General features: G+C 40.5%; 1 protein-coding gene across 2 annotated transcripts in view; it reads left to right on the forward strand.

Moving 5' to 3' along the window:
* Nucleotides 1-9905, forward strand: part of hivep2a (HIVEP zinc finger 2a) — a 116144-nt gene extending 106239 nt beyond the window's left edge. For both annotated transcript variants that reach the window (XM_042503671.1, XM_042503672.1), the window contains 5 exons: nt 513-614; nt 4358-5219; nt 6290-6398; nt 7499-7612; nt 9145-9905. In XM_042503671.1, coding sequence (XP_042359605.1) covers nt 513-614; nt 4358-5219; nt 6290-6398; nt 7499-7612; nt 9145-9885 — 1928 coding nt within the window. In that variant the 3' untranslated portion in view covers nt 9886-9905. The remainder of the gene's footprint in view (nt 1-512; nt 615-4357; nt 5220-6289; nt 6399-7498; nt 7613-9144) is intronic.
* Nucleotides 9906-21038: the final 11133 nt, after the last annotated feature.

Genomic DNA, 21038 nt, shown 5'->3' on the forward strand with positions numbered 1-21038 from the left:
CTAATCATATATTTTGGGGTGTTTGCAGCTTCTTTTAGTAGTAAAACTCACGAAGGCTCTAACTGAAGAAATCCTAAAACAAAGAACGAAGTGGTTGAATAGATGAATAAAACATGCAGAGAGGCTTTTTTTCTGTAGCTGTGGTCAGACAGGAACCTCCTTCATATATGGGTTTGAAGATGCTGACTCGCTGACATCTGATCTTTAATAAAAAGCCATTATCTGCCTGATAGATTTTCAAACCTTAAACTCCCCCCTAGATGTATCTGACTTAGCATTCAACCAAGAGCTCAGACCAGGTTGAGTAATTTTGTCATTAAATTACATTATTTATAAATTATATATAATTTGTAAATGGTAATTTTGTGGTCTCGCCTTTTCTTCCATCACTTCAATTTCCATTTCGCCCTGTGTCTTTGTCACAGCCAAACAAGCTCTGGTTTCCAGTAAGACGTAGTCGAGGGGTCATTAAATGCTGTGTGTGTTTGTGTGTGTGTCTGTGTGTTTTGTAGGAAACCTGACGAAACACATGAAGTCTAAGGCTCATATGAAAAAGTGTCTGGAGCTGGGAGTCTCCATGTCTTCTGTTGAGGACACTGAGGCGGAAGAAGGAGGTAAGGAACTCACAAGCGACTAAAACAGACACACACACATACACACGCACACACACACACACACACACACACACACACACACACACACACACACACACACAAACTCCAGAATCTGCGAGGATATCCTGCTGTCTTGCCGAGTGCTGCCTGCAGTGTCTTTGGCTCTGTGCGGTTGTACAGGGACAATTAGTGTAATGGAAAGCAGAGCTCATCCTGACAGCCAGGGCTCATGTCAGACAACCACACTCGACACACAAGCTGCTTAAAAAACAAAACAAAACAAAAAAAACATCTCTCCACTGTTTGTTTGGAGTCTCTTATTAGATTATTATAATATTTCCATGAACAATTTTAAAACCACAATTTCATTTTTGAGCAGTTATTCATTAAAAGCAACAAATGTTTGCTCTTCATCGCCTCTGACTGAGTTCATAAGTTTAAGCAGAGAAGCCCGACATCCCATTAATCATCTGATATGATATAAATAATCTGATAATTATTAACTGTGGAAGCTGTTGTGGGCTGAGAGGGATGAATGTGATTTGACCATGAAATATTCACCAATGATAAATTCTCATCTGCTGTCTCTCGAGGCTGGGATGGTTTCTAAACAGATGAGTGGGTTTTGGTGTCTCGTTAATCTTTTGATGACTCGATAATAAAGCTGGAATTAGTGAGATTAGTTTTCTAATCTTTATTTACCATTAGCAACAACTTCTCCGTTTTCCTGTCAGTCTTTGTTAGTACAAGGTAACAACAGCACACTGTCAATCATGTATTAAGACTGAACTTTCTTATTACTGAATGAAATGTGTCTCGTCATTAGCTGTTATCTGACAAGAATAACTTCTAACTGCCGTAATACCCAATATCAATCGTTATAAACAGATGTTTGCTCAGTGACCCTTGGCATCAGAAAACGATGGCACCCTGCAGCGGCCGCATAAGACACAGCAGGCATAAAGAGAGAGAAAGTCTGAATACTGTAGGGTGGGAGGAAGATGTTTTAAATGGGTCAAACAGACACAGAGGCCCACTGTTAGTGTCCAGTGTGAAACCAGAAGTCAGTCGAGTTATTTTCATAATAACGTAGTGTGCTAGTATGTGTAGCTTCCTCTGATAGTTATGCATTATGCTAGTAAACCATTATGTTTTTATTTACACCAAACCGCGTGCTAAACCTAAGGAAATAAAACCTGTTTTTTTAACTGACGTTTCTAAGTTTATTTGAAAAGGTGTTCGCATTTAACAGGCAAAAACTGTACATTTACTCTGAAAACTGAAGCTCATTTTGAAAAGACATGTAAGACATGAACAAGTGCATGTAATGAGCATAAATTGACACACCTTGCCTGTGTGCTCTCTATGTAAAACTGTCACTGGAGGGGAACCCAAAGCATCATGTTTTTGTCAGTGTCAGTACTTGACAAACTGCGAATGAGAACAGGATACCATCATTTACCAGTAATAGTATTATGTGTGGCCATTAACATAAGCTTTTAGTTAGTAAGCTGAATTTAGAAACTTAGCATTTACTTTGCCGATGAACTGACCTTCAGTCCCAATCAAAAATGCAACTAGTGAACACAAGTAAATGGATGAAAGTAAAATGAAAGTAAAAGAATAACACTTTTGTTTTAAATGTATGAATAAATATCTTGTATACATGTTATAATGTTTTACCCGTCTGATTTACCACTCTCATCACATAAACATGATATTTATGAAACTGTAACTTTGCATTTTAGCACAGTTAGTTACATACAAGCTCAAGACGCTACATTTTTAGAGAGAGAAATATACTCAATGTCTTGTACATCATTTTAAATTAAACGTTGTCGGAAAGTGGGGATCACCACAAAAATGTCAAATACATTCCTGTTGGTTCACGCAAAGTTTTCTCAAACAACGTGAATTTGCATGGACTTAATCATCAGTCTGTCAGTTAAGGGTTTAACTTAGACTTGTAAGTTTATTTACTGGCATAGATATATTAGTTTACCATAAATATATTTTTATATTACTGGTTTAAGGGCTGGTCGATATGGAGGAATCAGATATCTCAAGTAATACTTTTACCACACCTCAGTATCAACATAGCGGTGATATTGTAGGGTTGACTATTGGTGCTTTCACCAAACACAATGAGATTTTTGATAAATAATCCTAAATAATGTGGATTTAAGTAGGTAAAGGCAAATAATATTATAGCTAGAACAGTCTGGTAACTTCAGAAAATTACATCTCTTTTCTGTAATACAGCCTTTAAAACCAGCAGAAGAGGAAACTTATGATGTTACAATATCCAAAATCTAGGACAATATCCAGTAATATATAACGATATTGTTATAATATCGATATATTGCTCAGCCTGAACTGGTTGTTTAATAATGTAGATGATCTATAGTGACACAGATATAAACTTAAGTGCTGGACTAAGTGTGTGTGTGTGTGTGTGTGTGTGTGTGTGTGTGTGTGTGTGTGTGTGTGTGTGTGTGTGTGTGTGTGTGTGCATGCGCGCGTGCATGCGTGTTGGCTTGGCAGTTAATTGGGACACATGCAGGGTTTTGTGGAAAGAGAGAGCTTCAGAAAGTCAGTCAGAGTCGTTTAGACAAACATTTGTGGTTTGTGAAAAAAACAGTTGTATATATGAGACTAACTGGAAAAGTAGTCTAGTGTTAGTGGATCTGATTTCCGCTCATAGCAGTTGGCGAAATACAATTTATTAACTCCAAATGGTGTCTGCTTCTCTACATTGGAGGATGTCCAGGAGAAGCAAATAAAACTGATGGAACAAAAAAAAAAAGTAGAGAAAATATACAAAATATTTTGTATTTCTATGATTTTGACTTCTGGCTAGATGAAACTTTCTGAAGAACTCAGAACAGGTCAGGATTTTTGTGGAACTTCATCAACTTTGACTCTTTATTACAAAAGTTGCAATAACAAACCTACTTTCTCATCCCCCAAAATCCCATTTTTCGTTTTATCAGCCAATCAGCAACATTTTATAATAAAGTCAGACCCAAAGTGATGGTTGGTTACCTGCCAACAGTAACTCTGAAGCTACTGTACAATGAGACCTTGCCAACATTTGGCTGGAGTCCACCCTGCAGAAAAACCAAAGCATCTCACATAACTTTGTTTTATTGTGTTTTATATTTTATTGGTTTGAGCTGGTGGGAATGTGGTTTCAGTCGAAGCTCTTTTTGTAGCCACATTTTAATACAAACTTTTTCTCTCTCTCCCCTTATCTTTTCTATCTTTTGTTTGGTGATCGTTTCTTCTACTTCCCCTGCTTTGTCTTCCTTTTCCTCTTCTTTCACTTCCTCTACTTTCTGTCTTCCTCCTCAATTTCCTTTTGTTCTTCTTCTGCACCTGCCGTTCCCTTTCTTCTATTTCTGCTCTTGATTCCTCCATTATCATCTTTTTCTGCTCTTCTTCCTGTACTTCCTTTTTTCTTTTACTTTCTTTTTCTCTTCTTGCTCTTCCCCCCTTCCTCAACTTTTTACTTTTCCCATCTTTACTTCCTCATTTGCTTTTTTGCTTTTGCTTTTTTTCTGCCACTCCCCTCACATTCACTTTTTACTCTTCTATGACTTTTTTTTACTTTCCTCTTCCTTTTCCTCTTCCACATTTTTGTTTTCTCCTTGTCTTTGTCTTTTTCTTTTGCTTTTTCTCATCTTTCTCTTATTTTTCATTTTCTCCTCCTGCATCAACTTTTCTTCCTCCTCCTCTTATAGATGCCGGCGAGGAAGGCCAGAGGTCGGAAAAGATGTCCCGAGGCGCCATGGCGGAGCACCAGTTCTCAGACGCTGATGACTCAGATGGCGGCGAGGAAGATGGCGATGAGGTGGATGATGACGATGACGAAGAGGATGACTATGATGGCGACTCCACTCCTAAGACCCGTTCGCGCTCGACTAGCCCGCAGCCTTACTCCCTGCCCTCCATGTCAATCACAGCTGTGGCCTCCTCCCACCCCGCTCCTCACCTTTCTCACCACTCAGCGTCGGACCTCCTGGGCAACACCAACAAGCCTCCGCTGTTTGGCTACTTCACCACTGTGCCGAGCATCCAGATCACACCGCAGGCTCCGCCCAGCGACCACAGCCAGACAGAGTACCACAGAGGCCTGCAGAGGGCGCTAGGCAGCAGGCTGCTGGCTCCACCCTCCTCCTCCATAGATGAAGACCTCCCCGTCCCCTCCCCAGATCTCTCCTCACCCTCCTCCCGCCTGTCCTCACCCGGGCTGGACCACTCCGGCTGCTCGTCGCCCATCTCCCCATCCTCCTCACCTTCAGCCCGTCGATACCTCTCCCCACGTCGCGACCTCTCGCCCCGTGCAGGACACCTCTCACCCCGGCGGGACATCTCTCCTCTGCGTCACATCTCCCCCAAGAGGGACCTGGGGGCAGCAGGAGGTTACAGGCGAGATCTCTCCCCCAGGAGGGGACACTTCTCGCTGCTCTCCCCTCTCTCGCGGCCCACTTCTCCCGGAGGAAGAGACTACAAGCGTGATCTTTCACCAAGAGGCCGCCACAGGGCGATGATCCGGCCTGTTTCTCCTCGCCGAGGGCTCCACCAACACCTCCACCACCAAAGGTGAGTGAAGGAGCGGCTGGCTGAGGCTTCATAATGTCTGTTGCAAAATCCAGAAAAGTTTTTTGGAGTACTCATTTTTATTCCTCTGTGCTGGTGAAAGCCGAAGCCAGAGGCACGATGTCCTTGGGTTGTCCGTCAGCATGTCCCATTCTCATGAGCATGATACCGCAAGAATGCCTTGAGGGAACTTCTTCAAATTTTGCACAAACATCCACTTTGTATCAAGGGTGAACTGATTGGAATTTGGTGGTCATAGGTCCCTGTAACCTTGTTTGTCCCGCTAAATCTCAAGAACACCTTGAGGAATTTTTTTCAAATGTGTCACTGACATTCACTTAGAGTTCACTTTGAACTGATTAGATTTTGGTGGTCAAAGGTCAAGGTCACTTAGACCTATAAAACATGTTTTTGGCCATAACTCAAGAATTCGTATGCTAAATATGAAGAAATTTCACGCAAATGTCTATTAGAATATAATGCTGAAATGCTTGCAGTCTATGTCCAAAATGTCAAAGTACAACTTCACACTGGCATCATAATGTTCTAGAAAAACGCTTTTCTGGCCGCTAGTCAACATCAGCTCTCAAGAACAGAGGGGGAGACATTTGGTCAAATGCTGAATTGGTGACACTAATCTTTAGTGCCACACTTTGAAACTGAGCTGATTGTGTAGATCTTCTGTGCCGCCGGGGGGAAGATGTGCATGAAACATCCCCAGACATGGATGTGAACTTTAAGGGCAGCTTGAGTGGTTTGCAGAGTTATTCTTTAATTAACAAGAATAATGCCCTTAAGAAGTCAAGGCTTCAATGATTATCACAGGCCGACATTATTTAAATGGGCTCTGTAGTGTACCTACACTCAGGTACACTACATCAGGTAAAATTGTTAAAACAAAACTCAGACATAGAATTAACATCAATAGCATATTTCAAAGGAAAAGGTGCAGCATTACATTTAATAAACAAAATCTGCCATATGGGACTTTTACCGATAATAGCATATGCCATTAAATTAAATATTGCATGAAGATTTAATGTGATATTTCTGCTTTCTTGTGTGACTACCAGCCAGCAGAGTGGATTGCGAGGCATCAGGCCAGGTCACCAGGCCGGGGTGCTGGGTCAGGCAGAGCTCGGCCCTCTTGGACGTCGCAGAACCAGCGCAGAGATGGAGACGGTAAAAGCCTTAAAATTTCCAAATACGAGACTTGTAGTCAAGTCTGAATAAGTTATTTTATTCTTTATTTAAATCATCTTTTTTCTATGATGGAGTAGCCAACTTTTCTCTTTGTGGATCATGTTTTGTGGATTTTAACATATTAAAAGTGATACAAGGCAGCTCTGCACTTTGGCTCACCCAAGTGGCAGCATGACATAAATATATTTTTGCATTTCAGAAAGACTTCACTACTCACTTGCTACTGTTTTGCATTTTGCTTATGAAGTTTAACGTGTTTGGATGAGAACTTGAGTGTCTGCGTTAGCAGGGATGGACTTCACTGTTATCCCTCCACTTTATATATTTTATGCTCAACGTTTAGGTGCTTTACTGTGATTTACTAAACTTTCTGCGGTCCGGTGTGGTGAACCTGAAGCTGAAATGTGGGGAAAGGACAGAAAGAAGAGAAAGCAGAGGAGAAAAAGCACCTGGCAGACGGAGCAGAAACATTCAGAGAGGATGAGGGAATAAAGAGCGAGTCAGATAGACTGAGTGTGTTAGAGAGAGGGATGATTGAAGATAGGGCTGCTGGGTTTTGGTGGTAATGGGATCTTGGCCGGCGTTGGTGTGGTTAATAACACGGCTGTTTTTCTTCTTAAGAGCCCTGCTTCAAACTCTGGCTTCTCCTGCTGGTCCCACTTAAACAAAGCGTGAGGCAGAGAGAGACCGACTCGCCTTTGATAACCGACCACTCTCCAAATGATAGATTAATGTTTTAACAACCATTATTCAGGAACAAGAAGTTTGCCTGAGTCTTCACAATTTGTGTTTGTTTTTCTTACCAACACCTGCCTCCAAGACAAGTACACATTTCTGTCTGTGCACTTTTCATCAGGGCTTATTAATTTATGTTGGTTCAGAATATTTGCTTTCCATTGCAAAGCCTTATGTGTGTTTATTGTAGTTGGTGCCGTCCAGGGGGTGTGTGTATTTGTGGGTTTGTGCCATGACATGATATTAAAATGTCTAAAAAAAAAAAAAAAAAAAAGAAAAAAGAGGAAGGAAAACCATTTAAGACAACAACGTGTTTTCATGTTCATCTCTGCTTGTGTTCCCAGGATCATTGCCTGGGCTCGCCAGGGGAACGGGACCAGGGCAGTAGTCGCGGTAACCAGTCCAGCCCACCTCACCAAGTCCTGTTCAGCCACCTTCCTCTCCACTCTCAGCTCCAGGTATTTGATTTTTTTTGTATATGTTTTTCTTATATATCTTATTTTAATTTTTTGCATTTTGTTTCTTGGAAATAGTTTATTTTATATAATTAGATTAATATGTTTATGTTTTTTGTACATTTATTTTAAGTTAATTTGTAAAAAAAAAAAAAAAAAAAATCAAAGTTTCTTTCAGCAGGATTTGTTCGGTTGTTATTAAAAACTTTTTACTGTAAAATCATGATCATGTTGTTGACAATGCAGTGGCTTACACGGCTCCATAAATTCACACTGCCTGTGTGAACACAGAAAGCATGCAGCAGTTCAGCCGTCACACACATTACTCAAACATGCGGTGTGTCGCGGGCATGAAACATGCCTTTAGATTATTTTCTGTAAAGCACTTTGTAAATACATAAAGGATATGCTAAAAAATATACATTATTATTTATTATTGATTGCACTATTAAAAAAACTGCAAAACTGTTGGAACAAAATAAATTCTATCACCGCAAATTATACCGGTTGCATCAACAGGGCTTAAGCCCTCTCCTTGCTAAGACCAGGCGTGAATCTTACGCGCAGACAGGGGCAGGAGTACGGTCAAAGTCTCAGCTGTTTCAGATGTCTGATACACAGCACAAGAGCCACAACAGCTGAACAGAAACTCACGCTAAGTGACCAAACAAATGTTCACCAGTGAAAAGTGCACCGCTAATGTCCATTATCAAGCTCGATAGCAAACTAATTCGCTGCTCAGCATGTTTCATCTTTACTTTTTAATGCCACTGCTAACAGCGCACTGTCCATCCATGAGTTATAAAACAAATGTGTTTAGTGTCTCTCTCCTTTCACTTTACTACTAGAGCAGCACACGGCGGCTACTATCAATCAAACAGACATGTCGATCCTAAACAACTGTATTAATCTTCATATCTCGATGTCTGTGAAATTTGCTCTTCTTTTGCTCTGATCATCCATAATAACCTTGCCACAAATGATAAATGATTAGCTTTGCATTAGCAAGACAGCGGCTGTATTTTAATGTATATGTAACAGCCGTAGTCGCTGGTCATCGAACCTCGAATCACTAAGACCAGGTGAAGTTAAGACTAGGCATAGGTTTGGTTGGTGCAGCTAACCTAAAGTCCAGCCTGAAGAGTGGTCTTTACAAAGACTGACTCAGCAGTTAGGACCAGTCTTAGTTGAGACCAGTTGGTGCAACCGCCTCCTGGTCATAGTTTCTATCAAACAAATAGGGGAAATAGCACATTTTGTTGAGGACTGTTTTCAGCAGCAGATTAATCCACATTTGGTTGTCTTGTGAATATTTGGGGCAGCAGGACAGTGTATGTGGGACTGAATCAAAAACACACTGTGTGTATTTATGATAATGAAGGAACATGACACCCAGTGCAACAGTGTGGCTCACTGATTTGTTTAAATAGTTTAATTATCCAGTGTTGGTTTTGGTCTTTTAATGGAATTTGTTGACAAAAAGAAAAATATCAGACTCGCTTTACATCCGACTCAAATATACATATTTTTTTCAGGTGCGTTCGCCGTTCCCAATGATCCCCATTGGTGGGATCCAGATGGTACACTCCGTCCCCACGTCCGTCACCGCCCCTCTAGGCCAGCAGGGGGCGCAGCAAGTTGCATCCCGCTTTGTGCTGCAGAAAAGCACATCAGAGGACTCCAACACCAGCGAGGCCACCTCCCCTCATTTCACCTCCTTCACCGAGAAGGGAGTACGAGGAGGCGAGAGACTGAGGCAGTCGACTTCACCTCACCCCTCATCGCAGGAGAGGGAAGGAGGAGGAGGGAGGCAGGAGCAGGAGGAGAGCATCCAGACCTGCACCAAGGCCATCGCCTCGCTCTGCATTGACTCGGAGGAGCTCGCCGAGAGAGGAGGAGGAGGAGTCAGAGGGGATAGAGGGAAAGATGGAGCCAGAGCTTCTTCTTCCTCCTCTCCCTCTCCTTCTACGTTGTCTCATGACTCCCAACAGCGCTCGCCATCCATCTCCATGTCGCCGCCATCTCCTCACGCTTCACCATCTACCCCACAAGGTCCCGGGATTCAGCACTTTAGCGGCCAGGAGCTCAGGCCTCTGCACACGTCAATCCCCGCCTCCCCCCACTCCTCTGCCCCCTCTCCCTCCCCTTCCTCCTCCTCCCCTCACCCTCCCAGCCCCGCATCTGAAACCCTCCAACCTCCAACGGCGTCCAAACCTCTCAAGCTGGAGAGAGACAGGGAGGCAGAAAGCACAAAAAGAAGCAAAGACGTGTCGTAGGACTGCAGAAGAAGAAGAGGAGGAGAAACAATGGATTTCATTTTTTTGTTTTGTTTTTGGATAATAGGAAGGGATGAAGTGCAACAGAGAGAGAAAAAATGACTTTTGCACACTTACACACATATTCTTCTACTTCAGCTGATACACACACACTTTCTCTCTCTCTCTCTCTCACACACACACACACACACACACACACACATACAAATACAATGCATACAAAGAAAAACAGCTCTTGTCAAAAAAAGACTTTAAACGCAAATGGACTTCTGCAGTTTTAATGTTCGTGTGGAGCATGCCTGTTATAACCAGGGCCTGCTCTCAGAAACGTTCTTATTTAAAGACTTTAAAGGGGATCTGCATACGGTTACACATGTACGGTAACTCCCACCAACACGAGCCCGACCAAAATCTGCTCAAAGAAAAAATAAGACTCTGGTTAAACGGTACGTCAAAAAAAAAGAAAGAAAGAAAAAAAAATGACAGCTACGTGTGTGCCTTTTCTTTAATCTTATATTGTTTGTTTTTTGCTTATATTCTTATAAGCAAACAAAGCAGGAAGGTAAATGTAAATACAATACTATCACGTTTTGCGTATCAGCTTTGTAATAAATGCAACCCCCTTTCCTCCTTAACCCTTTTTTTCCTTCCCCACCTCCTGTTTTTTTTTTTTTAATTTTGGACACCTTAAAGTCTCGACAAGCGATGTGAAGTTATGGATATTACTATTACGTATGGTTGCACTAAAACATATTTTTATATGAGTGAAATTTTAAAAATGGCTTTTTTTGTGTACAGCAGCAATATAATACTATTTATTATTGTTACCATGTTTCATAAATTGTACATTTTTTCTTAAATGTTGTGGATGCCTTTTTCTATGTAAAGCATGGGTTTTTTGCTATCGCTTACATTAGGGCGAGGATATGTACACTGTAATATGGCTTTATATGTTAGACCTATTTATATACGTCTAAGTGAGCCCCCTCTACTTGGAGGTATATACACATAGAAGTAAGATTTACCAGAATATTTACCCAGCATATGAATACATACGGTATATAGAATCTATCAACCTGTCTATCTATCTATCTATCTACCTATCTATCTATCTATCTATCTGCACTTAACATTTAGAATGACATTCACATTAAGGTTATGGTAGTTTGCTTGTACATTTTCTCTGCTGCTCTTTGCCTGTCCCTGGTTGTGATTTCTCTCGTTTTTTACTTACTTCCGTGGTATTACTTATTGTTTTGATTTTTACGATGCACAGACTTGCTCTCAGCATTACGTGAATGAACATGCCTTCTTGCACCGTGGCATTCTGCTCAATCGTTGGTTTTTAACCCGCCACCTCTCCATTTACACACTCCCCATGCTCCTCCCCAACACGAATATTGATGTTACACCGTAGCTCCACATTCTGAAAAACAACTTTGCTTGAATGAGTAGTTTTATTCGAACGGGGAAAAACATTCCAGTCCATGTAAATATTCAGTCAACCCCCCCTAAAAACACAAACACACACACAATTTTTTTGGCATTGATGCACATTGTGGCCACGGCAATCAACCCCCAGAAACTCTTATTTAATGGCACACATCAAACTGTCAGACAAATGCACCTTATATTTCTTCGGATCTCTGCTATGAAAGTCCCAGCACTCGGATCACTTCTTTTGCAAACTTTGATTGAAATTGATGTGTTTAGGAGAACTGCTCTGCGCTCCGTACACCAAAACTGTCTCAAAAAAAAAAATCACAATAATACATATTACAGTTGTGACATTGAGGCTTTCTGCACTGCTTTTTTTGACCCTTCTGTGATCCTTCCTCCTCTACCGGGCATCCCTTTTGTAGCTAAGCAATATTTAGCCAAAACTCTGCTCACCAGCAGGGAGTGTATTTGTTGCAAGGCAACAACAAGCGTTCTTAAAAATCCTAAAATCAGGAGAAGAAGGGAGCAGTTGGAGGTTGTGGTAATTTCAGTGACACAACTCTTTTCTCTTTCGACAGTTTCGAGTGGAGTCGGGCAGGCTGCAATGTGAGTGTGTATCTCTGTATTCTGTATCAGTGTGTATTCGACCAGTATATCCTCTTCTTACGACTTTTTTCTATTTCGATCCTCCCTCTGTTATGTACACTTATCATGACGACAATGATGTCTTTAAAAAAAATCTCTTTCTCTCTTTCAAAGATATCAAAGCACAAGTCATTGTATAGAAATGACAACAATACAAAAAAGGACAAAAAAAAAGGTTAACGTGCATATAAAAGGGTAACTTTTGTGATGGTGTTCTGTGGAATTAATACATATATCATGTATGACCCCAGTTGCAACAAGGAATCGCAGTAGAAGTGGAAAAAAATGGATTGTTGTTTTCAAATAAATATGAATAGAATCATTTTTTTGTCTGCGCTCCTTTTTCCACTATTTTTTATTGTGTTTTAGTGATGACAGTGTACAGTGTAGGCACACAGTTCAAACAAATGTCATCACCATATTCTTCCAAGTAAACCCAGTGCTACAGTAGTACTAATAGGGATTTTAATATTAATAGCAAAAGCAAAGCAATTACAGTACACTTTTACTACTGACAGTAATGGTTGCTGTGAAAGTACTGGTAGCAGTAGCAGTTGTAAAAAAAAAAAGCAAATGTAGCCTTGTAACAGTTGCCTAAATAGTAGTGATATACAGGCCAGTCATGATGATCACTTCTGTTGAACAATATATTGCCCCCGAAATTATGACAATAAAATAGCATAATGATGCATCCTTTCAAACTCTTAGTTCATAAGAATATTCAGAGCTGAGACGATGTGAGAAAATCTACCTTTAGTCTACCTTTATAGGGGTACACCAAAATGACTCAGTCTGAGACTTCATAAAAAAGTTTGGCCAACAGAAACAAAACCAAGTGATGCCTCTTGTGACTCATAGACAATCTTAGCAAAGCACATTCACCTCCATAATGTCACAGGTGTGCTGCATTTGGCTCCCAGGTGGTTTGTTGGTTGATTTCAGAGTGGAGGACAGAGTTGTTGGAGGGTAAAACCACAGACAACTAAATTTCTGTCTAGTTGTAAGAGATAGGCGAGCCAGTAACTATCAGGAGTGTGACTCTTTAACTCCTAAGTCCTGCAGGCTACCGCTAAGCTAACATTACACTGTGTCCTCTTTGAATTGTTGATTGACGATTCAAGCAAGTTGGTGGGTACCATAAGGAAAAAAAAAAAGAATTGTCGTGCCCAGGTAACATTTAAAATGATCTGGAAAATCTATATGTTTATCCTGGCATTATGTTGGCTAAAATGTTGGTGACAAAGTAAACAAATGTGCATGTAAACACAACAGGCAATATCAAGGTCAGCAAAATGATTGAGGCCATGTACATACATGTACGATGAGCTGATAACATAACTATCACGAGAGGCCTATTTATATATTACCTGAGTCAGAAATAGTAGTTGAACACACAGTAAGATTCATTCATTTTAGAGATGTACTGTCATTTTGAAACTTTAGTTAGCTATCTAAAGCTATTATCACAGATGCATTTTTTGTTAACAAAACAGATGCATTGTGGTTGCAACCTGCCACTGTTCCAGTTATGAAGCCAACCAAAGCTGGAGACGGATCAGGGACACTACGTTAAGAGAGCCGTTGAATCCATGCATAGCTGCCTTAACTTTCCCCTGAACAACAAAAAAGTGAGACTATAGTGTGGAGGAAAGTGGCCATTGCAAAATTTTAGAGGAAATAGGATAAATGATGAAAAAGCTGTAAAAAGTAGCAATTTCCCACCATGTTTGTATCTTCACACATCAGAACCGCTTCACACCGCTTGGCATTTCTTTCAAATTTGTTCATATTCTGCCTTGTGCCCCGCTGACTCAGTTGTCAATCAAACACATCCGACACCCATCCCACAGAGATTTGAAGGCTCGCTTATCATTTTTGATATATTCCAAATATGATTTTGTCGTCCAATCAATAGCAGACAAAAACTCTGACTTGTGATTTCAGTTGGACCTTGACGACCATTTTTGGACGTGCATTTCTGCTAAAGACTAAGACAATATGGGATCCATCCTACAGGGTTTCTTTGTGATTCAAGTCAATCGCTATTCCTTAAAGTAATGTCAATAGTAACAGCAGTGGTAATGACAGAATAAATTAACTGCAGTAACAGACGTGTCAGTAGACATAGCAGCTCTAATTCAAACCCCCATCACGGACGATCTATTCGAAAATACTCTTTGAACGAGGTCAGCTAATAAGTCTTCACCACATATGACTCCAACTGTATTCATCCCTTTATCCCGTCTTCACCCTCGTTCTGTCTTTCTCTTATTTCTAATTTTAATGTAGTCCCTGTCATTAGCCATGTCCCACATATGTCTACCTGTCTACTTTTTTGGTGGTGTTTTTTTTCTTTTTGTTGACACAACTGGGTTGGTGTCAACTTACATTTATGCTGTCAGTCTGTCCACATGTCGGTGAGTCCTGTGGCCTTTGATAGAAGATGATCAAGCGAGTTATTTTGGTCCTGATTAGCGTTTGGAGGAATCACTTTCATCACTAGTTTGTAAGGTGTGAGTGTGAGAGTAGTTTTCATGGTTCAGTGCTGTGAGCATATGGAAGTCTCCCCTGAGACTTGTGTGTGTTGCTGTTTTGTAGCGTGTGTATGTGTGTACAAATGTATCACTGCCTCTCTGTCTGTATTTGTAGGTGCGTCTGCATGTTGTTGGCATGCGTGTGTATAACGTTGTAAGAGTATGCAGACAGATTGTATCTCAATATTTTGCACAAAAGAGTTCCTCAATTAATCAGCTTGTTAATTAGCAGTTGCACATTTTTTTTTGTTGAGGCTTCGGGAGATTAACACCTGATTAACACCTTTACAGGCTGTCATACAGGTTTCTTTAACACCTCATTGCTCTTTGTTATCATCCAAAAACCTCTTTTTAACAAACATTGTTTAAAATTACAATTAGTCATCCGTTTTTGCTGTCAAAAATCCTGGTAAAGAGATTTAATTTGATTTTTTAATAGGAGCTTAATTTTGAAAAAAGGGAGTTTGTAATTTTCCTCTGTATTCAAATAGCAGAGCCCCGGCAGGGGAGCAGATACAGGGTTTTTTTCTAAAATCAGAAGGTGTAGATTTTGTTTTAAAATTGGGGGAGGATTTGATTTCCTGAATTTTAGTGAATTTTTTGCATTAATTTGTGCTTTTCTGGCATCAGTCGAAGGTTAAAATTCTAGATTCAAGATCAGTTTTATTGTCATTTCACTGAGTATTTGCATAAACAGAATGAAACTATATACTGTTTCTCACCAGCTAAATAGTCTAAAAACAGCTATCAATACAATAAAACAAACAATATGAAATCCCCGAGATAAAAACTAAACACATATCAGATACACAATTGAACAGCTGAGCCAACAAAACATATAAAACCCACAACAAACAACAGTTTAGCAGCAAGTTTAGACAAAGTTGAGAAAAGTGCATTAGTGTTCTTTGTAAAGAAAAATACCTTTAATTTTTATCAAAATTAAAATCCTCCGGTAGTTTAGTGTTTTAATGGTGGGTGACATATTGAGGAGGATGTGTCCCCTTTGTCCCCCCTGATTTTGCACTGGCCACCATTGTTAGCAGCCCTTCTATGATAAAAGGGTCAGAAAAAAAAAAAACTTTTCACGTGAAACTGCTTTATCCAGCTTTATTTTACCAGTTTATATCACCTGGTCCATTTGTTTTGGAGATGATTCATTCTCCATCCATCCATGTAAGTGGAGAACCACAGGAATCCCAGACGCAGGAACTCAACCCGCTACATATATGATTGCAAAGATAAAATGGAGTTAACATGAAACTACTAGTTTCTTAATTTCTCTGCACTTTTTGGCAGTTGGACTACTTACATTACAAAAATTAAAATAAACATGCAAAACCTTTTTTTTTTGCTGCAGGGATCACCAGCTTTTAAAAATGTCTTCTCTGCTGGTTCTGTGTTCACATTCCTCTTACAGATTGACTATTATGATTTATGATGATGCTTTTAACAGGCAATAATTATGCAAGTTGCTGAGAGTTATTTTGCAAACTCACGCTATCGTCGCCGAGCCACAGCCCGACCGACACAGGACTGATCTCTGAGTGCACCCTGGGAAAGCTCTGATTTCTGGTTGTGTGTCACCCAAATCAGCTTGTTTACATGTCTTAATGGTTAGTAGCAAACAGCCTGTGGTGGGACGTGTGTGTGTGTGTGTGTGTGTGTGTGTGTGTGTGTGTGTGTGCGTGTGTATGCGTAAAAGGGAATACCACGTTTAGCTGCAGAGCTGTTCCCAGCTGTAATTAACTCTAAAGATAAAACAGGGTTTTCTCCTTCTGCCCAGTTTTAGGAGATTTCTTGGGATCACTTAGAAAATGTCAACTTAGGGATGATCCGCCAAGCAGTACATACAGCATTTAACTTAAACATGATGTTCATGTACGCTTTGCACAGAATATGAAATTTTAGCCTCACCATTTTAACACTATTTTTATGCCAGAGCTGAACATTCAGGCTGTTCTTATGTACTGTTGTTGTACATTACCCTACAAAAGTAATGCACCAACATTTGTACATATCATATGGAATCATGAGCCAGTAATTTTGTGTATAACACTCGTATTTAGGAAGGCTGTGATCACATGACCAATGCGCTGATGGGAGCAAAGAATAAAGAAAGAAGCAGTCCCATAAGGACTCAGGTTGGGGTGGTGAATGTGTTGCAAAACATTGGACTTTACTCTGGGACTTTGCAAAGGAGACCAGTGTTCAGAAATATGTGAACTTTGAGTCATTTTAAGGTACATCTTTTCATAAACTTAACCACAGTAAATCTACTTGCCTGAACCTAACCACTATAACCTTATGTTAGTAACTTTATGTTCAATATTTAATGTCTTTCATGGGGCGCTAATTCGTCATTCATCATATGACTCATTGTATATGGATACAGTGGAACAGCAAACTAACTTCATCTAGCAGTGATTATTGTACTGAACTACTATTATAGTTTCAGTGTTAGTATTATAATTACCAAACAAAAAGTAATCAGTCAAATGGCTAACCAAAAATTAAACCATCCACCTGTCATATTCATAATTTCTTTGAATATTTGTAGGCTTGGTTGGCTGCGCATGCCATTTATCTTATTAAGATCAAATCTGACTTTACTCAGATACTCTGAGTTACTCAGAGTATGTGTTTCAAAGACAAGAAAAGTTGGATGTAATTTGTGCAGAAATGGGATGAAATTGTGGTTTTGCCATTCAGAAACATACTGTATTAGCTTAAAATTCACTTCAGCTGTGCAGATCCAGTCACATCATCATGTAATAATTAGCTCGATCACTTTAATTGGTCAAAACAATCATTTTCAGGGTCTTTGCATTTCATTGGACAACTCCAGACTCGCTATTGTCCATCCATCCACCAGATGCCCTGAGAGTTTCCTACCAGTTCCTCTGACCTCAAACTGCTCACCTGTTCCTCATTCCCTGATTACCCCCCCCCCCCCCCCCCTTAGCACCAGCACGTCTCCGCCTGCTGCTGATCTGATCATCAGTGTGGCTTCATGCCTTTGCTTTCCAATCTTTAACTTAACCTGAACCTTTCATTGAATAGCAAAACTCTTCACAACATGAATACATTACTTTAGTATCCTCATTCCTCACACTTTACAACTCTATACTTTGGTTAACTTCAGAGTTTTACAGGTCATCGTTCAGAGTCCTTCAACAGATCTGTTGATCAGCCTTTGGTGTCAGGTTGGTCTAAAGATTCCTTTTATTGTACCTTTTATGTTTTTGAATTTTACTCATCCTGGGTGGAAATTGAGTTTGATTTTTTTTTCATTGAAAAGGGACATAGAGGAGGCAGGTATGGAGAGAGAGACATGCAAGGCTGAGCCAGGACTGACTGAAAGAAGACAGATTGTGCAGTTGCTTGCAGCTGTTTTGATCCAAGTTGTACTTCTCTGACTGAAGGTAAGGCTGCACGTTAACGTGTTGAATTTAAGAGACTTTGAGTCACACGATGCCATAGATGTACAAAGAGAAAGATTTGCAAAAAGAATAGCAAAAGACCAACCTGACTTAAGCGAGCATGGAAAAAAATATTATCACTGTTCATCAGTCCCTTGAATATTAATATGGTGCTCATTAGCTGGTCTCTCTGGGCTACACGGGATACAAAAACCACATTTTTTTAAACAGACTGGCAGAATGAGGATAAATAGAAATCTGAGTCAATTAAATCAACAGGTGTTTCCAATGGAAACAGACTCTGAAGCTATTGTTTGTCGTACTTAGCAACTGTAACCAAGGAGTGCGGAGGAGAGGCGAGACTTGACAAAGGGTCAATTTGGCCTAAAAGTGGTTTTGTCTGTCCCCCGCCTGAGCGATCCAACGTCTCCGCCAACGCTTTCAAATGTGCACAGATCCATTTCCTCCCGCGCAGAAGAACATTCTCAGTTTTTTGTGCCTGAAAGCAGAAACGTCACATCAAACCACCAGAGTGAGATGTAGCAGCTGATCACTGCTTAACTGACAGGGAAATACACGAACACGAGTGCGTATGCATGTGTGATGTGTGCAGTTTGTGTGCTTGATGTGAGATGAAATGAGGTGTCTGTACTGGAACACACACACAGCCATGGGTGGTCTGTGTGTGTATGTTCATGTGTATTTGATGGTCCATGTGTGACTGCGTGTGTGTGTGTGTGTGTGTGTTTGTGTCATAGAGGCATCTGTTCATTGGAGTAAACAACTTTCCATTTTTAGCTGCCAGGAAAAAAGGTGGAATTAGCAAAACAAAAAACAAAAAAACCTCCCCTACACATGAGTGTGTGTGTGTGTGTGTGTGTGTGTGTGTGTGTGTGTGTGTCCAAATGGAAAGTGAGATAGCTTAGTTTGTATTATTTTTTTTCTACGGGAGATGCCAGCAGGAGTGATTCTAAAATTAATTCTTTAAAGAAGAGAGGAGGTGAAATGAACCGAGGGAAAAGAGAGTAACAAAAGGAAGGACTTGTCTTGTTTTTTTTCTAAATTAACAGGACAAAGGAAAAGTGAAAGAGGAGGTCAGAAGACAAGATGAGATGCAGGAACAAAAAGGAAGACTGAAACTTTTGTAATATCTTCAAAAACAAAGGAAAGGCTCCAGAAGAGAGAAGATGAACAGAGGGCAGATGAGATTAAAAATGAGAGGAGAGGATAGGAGAGGACAAACCAAGAAAACCGAGGAGCGGATTAAGGAAAAGGAGAGAGGAGAAGAGTGGAAGCCAGAGAAATGAGAATGGATACTATCTGAGGAACAAGAAAATGGGAGCGAAGAGGACGAAAAGTGGGACCGCCTATAGTTCAGATGGCCCAAAACCCAAAGCCCCGTTGGCCTGAAAATTGTCCAGTTGGACCGACAACCCACCCAGCTCCTTGCTCCAACGTCATTTTCCCAAAAATACACACCCCCTACATTTAGTTTCCATAATCTTAGCAGCGTTTAAATCACCAATTGTTTTACTGACTATTCACCGCAATTCTTAGTGATGTTTGAGCCACCAGTCCTGGATATTCAACCAACTATTTGCTTCGTTTTCCAGCAGCGCTTATGCCACGGACCCTGGTGTTTTTACCAACCCAAGTAAAGAAAAAGATGGTGCATTGTACATTTCTGTATACCATGGATATGTTACATTTGTCAACGATGCTGTGGTGAATGCATGGTTCATTTTGAGCACAAAAAACTCTTGATTGTGGTTAGGAAAAGATCACGTTTTGACTTAAAACACCCACGTTTAGTCGCACAAAAGTCAGGGATGGGTTAGTGAAAAACATGCAGGTTCTGTTACTCAGATGGCACAACTCAGCGAAGAGCTGGTAAAAACACCCTGGATCGGTAGTTCAAACACCACAGGGAAATGGTGCTGAAAACTCTGCAAAGGATTGGTGAAAACACCCAGAATCATTGGCTCAAATGCTGCTGGGAAACTGAAACTTACTACGAGGAGTGTGTATCTTCAGAGAAACTGAACTGAGCATTGGGCGTTTATTTCTGTGGCTGCTGGAGAGATGGGCTTTCAGTTTTGTGGGATATGTTTTAGATTAATTGGGCTGTCAAGACAAGAGGAAGTGAAGAAAAACTGAAAGAACTCAATGGAAATCTGGACACACGAAGGACTGTGCAGAAAAGAAGAGGACACAACAGAAGCAAAAAGACAAGCAGATAAGTTGAGGGTGGAAAAGAGAGGAGGTTAGGAAAGACAACAAAGGGAAATGACAAAGGAGGAGAGGATAGTCACAGAAATCCAAAGAGTAGAGATGAGATGAATTAAGAGAAGGAAAATGAGGAGAGGAAGCAAGAGGAAAAGGGATGGAGACTTTTAACATTTGAGGAACCATCTGAAAATAAGAGGGCACAAAAGTGACGGGAGAGAAGGATCAGAGGAACCTTTCAGTTTAGAGGCGAGAAGAAAGAAGAAAGAGAAAAAGCGGAAGCGGGGAAGGAAAGAAGATGGAGTGGGGAGAGAACATACAGCAACATCCTCCTCTATCATTTTCAAAAAAAGTGGAAAGTATAAAGGAAAAGAGGAGAGATGAGATTAAGTGAAAGACAAAACAAGAAGATGGTGAGCTAAAGAAACAACAAGAAGTCAAGGAAAGGGGAGGCCAGATGATGAGGAGCGATGAGAAAAGGAAGGAGTGAAAAGTTGAAGAGATGAAAAAAGAAGAGAAGTAGAAGCGGACAAACTCAGAACACTTATCTCTGACATGTTACTGAAACAAAAGAAGACAGAGGAGGAGAGATGCGATCAGGTAAAAAAGAAAATGAATAGATGGGAAACGACATGAAATACAGGAGAGACAGGAATCAAAAGAGGACACCAAGTGTAAAGGATGGGAAAGACGAGAATGGAGGGAGAAGACAGGAGCTAAGAAACCATTTCTTTTAAAATTCACATAGGTTATTTCACAGAGGTAGGAGAAGAAGGAAGAGAGACGAGGTTGTGACAAGAGAAGAGGACAAAACCAGGAGGACCTTCCTCCCTCAATTTCCAAAACAAGAGAATCGGTCAAAAGAAAGGACAGGAGACAAGGCAAG

This window comes from Plectropomus leopardus, chromosome 16, assembly GCF_008729295.1.
Source record: "Plectropomus leopardus isolate mb chromosome 16, YSFRI_Pleo_2.0, whole genome shotgun sequence".
Classification (NCBI taxonomy): domain Eukaryota; kingdom Metazoa; phylum Chordata; class Actinopteri; order Perciformes; family Serranidae; genus Plectropomus; species Plectropomus leopardus.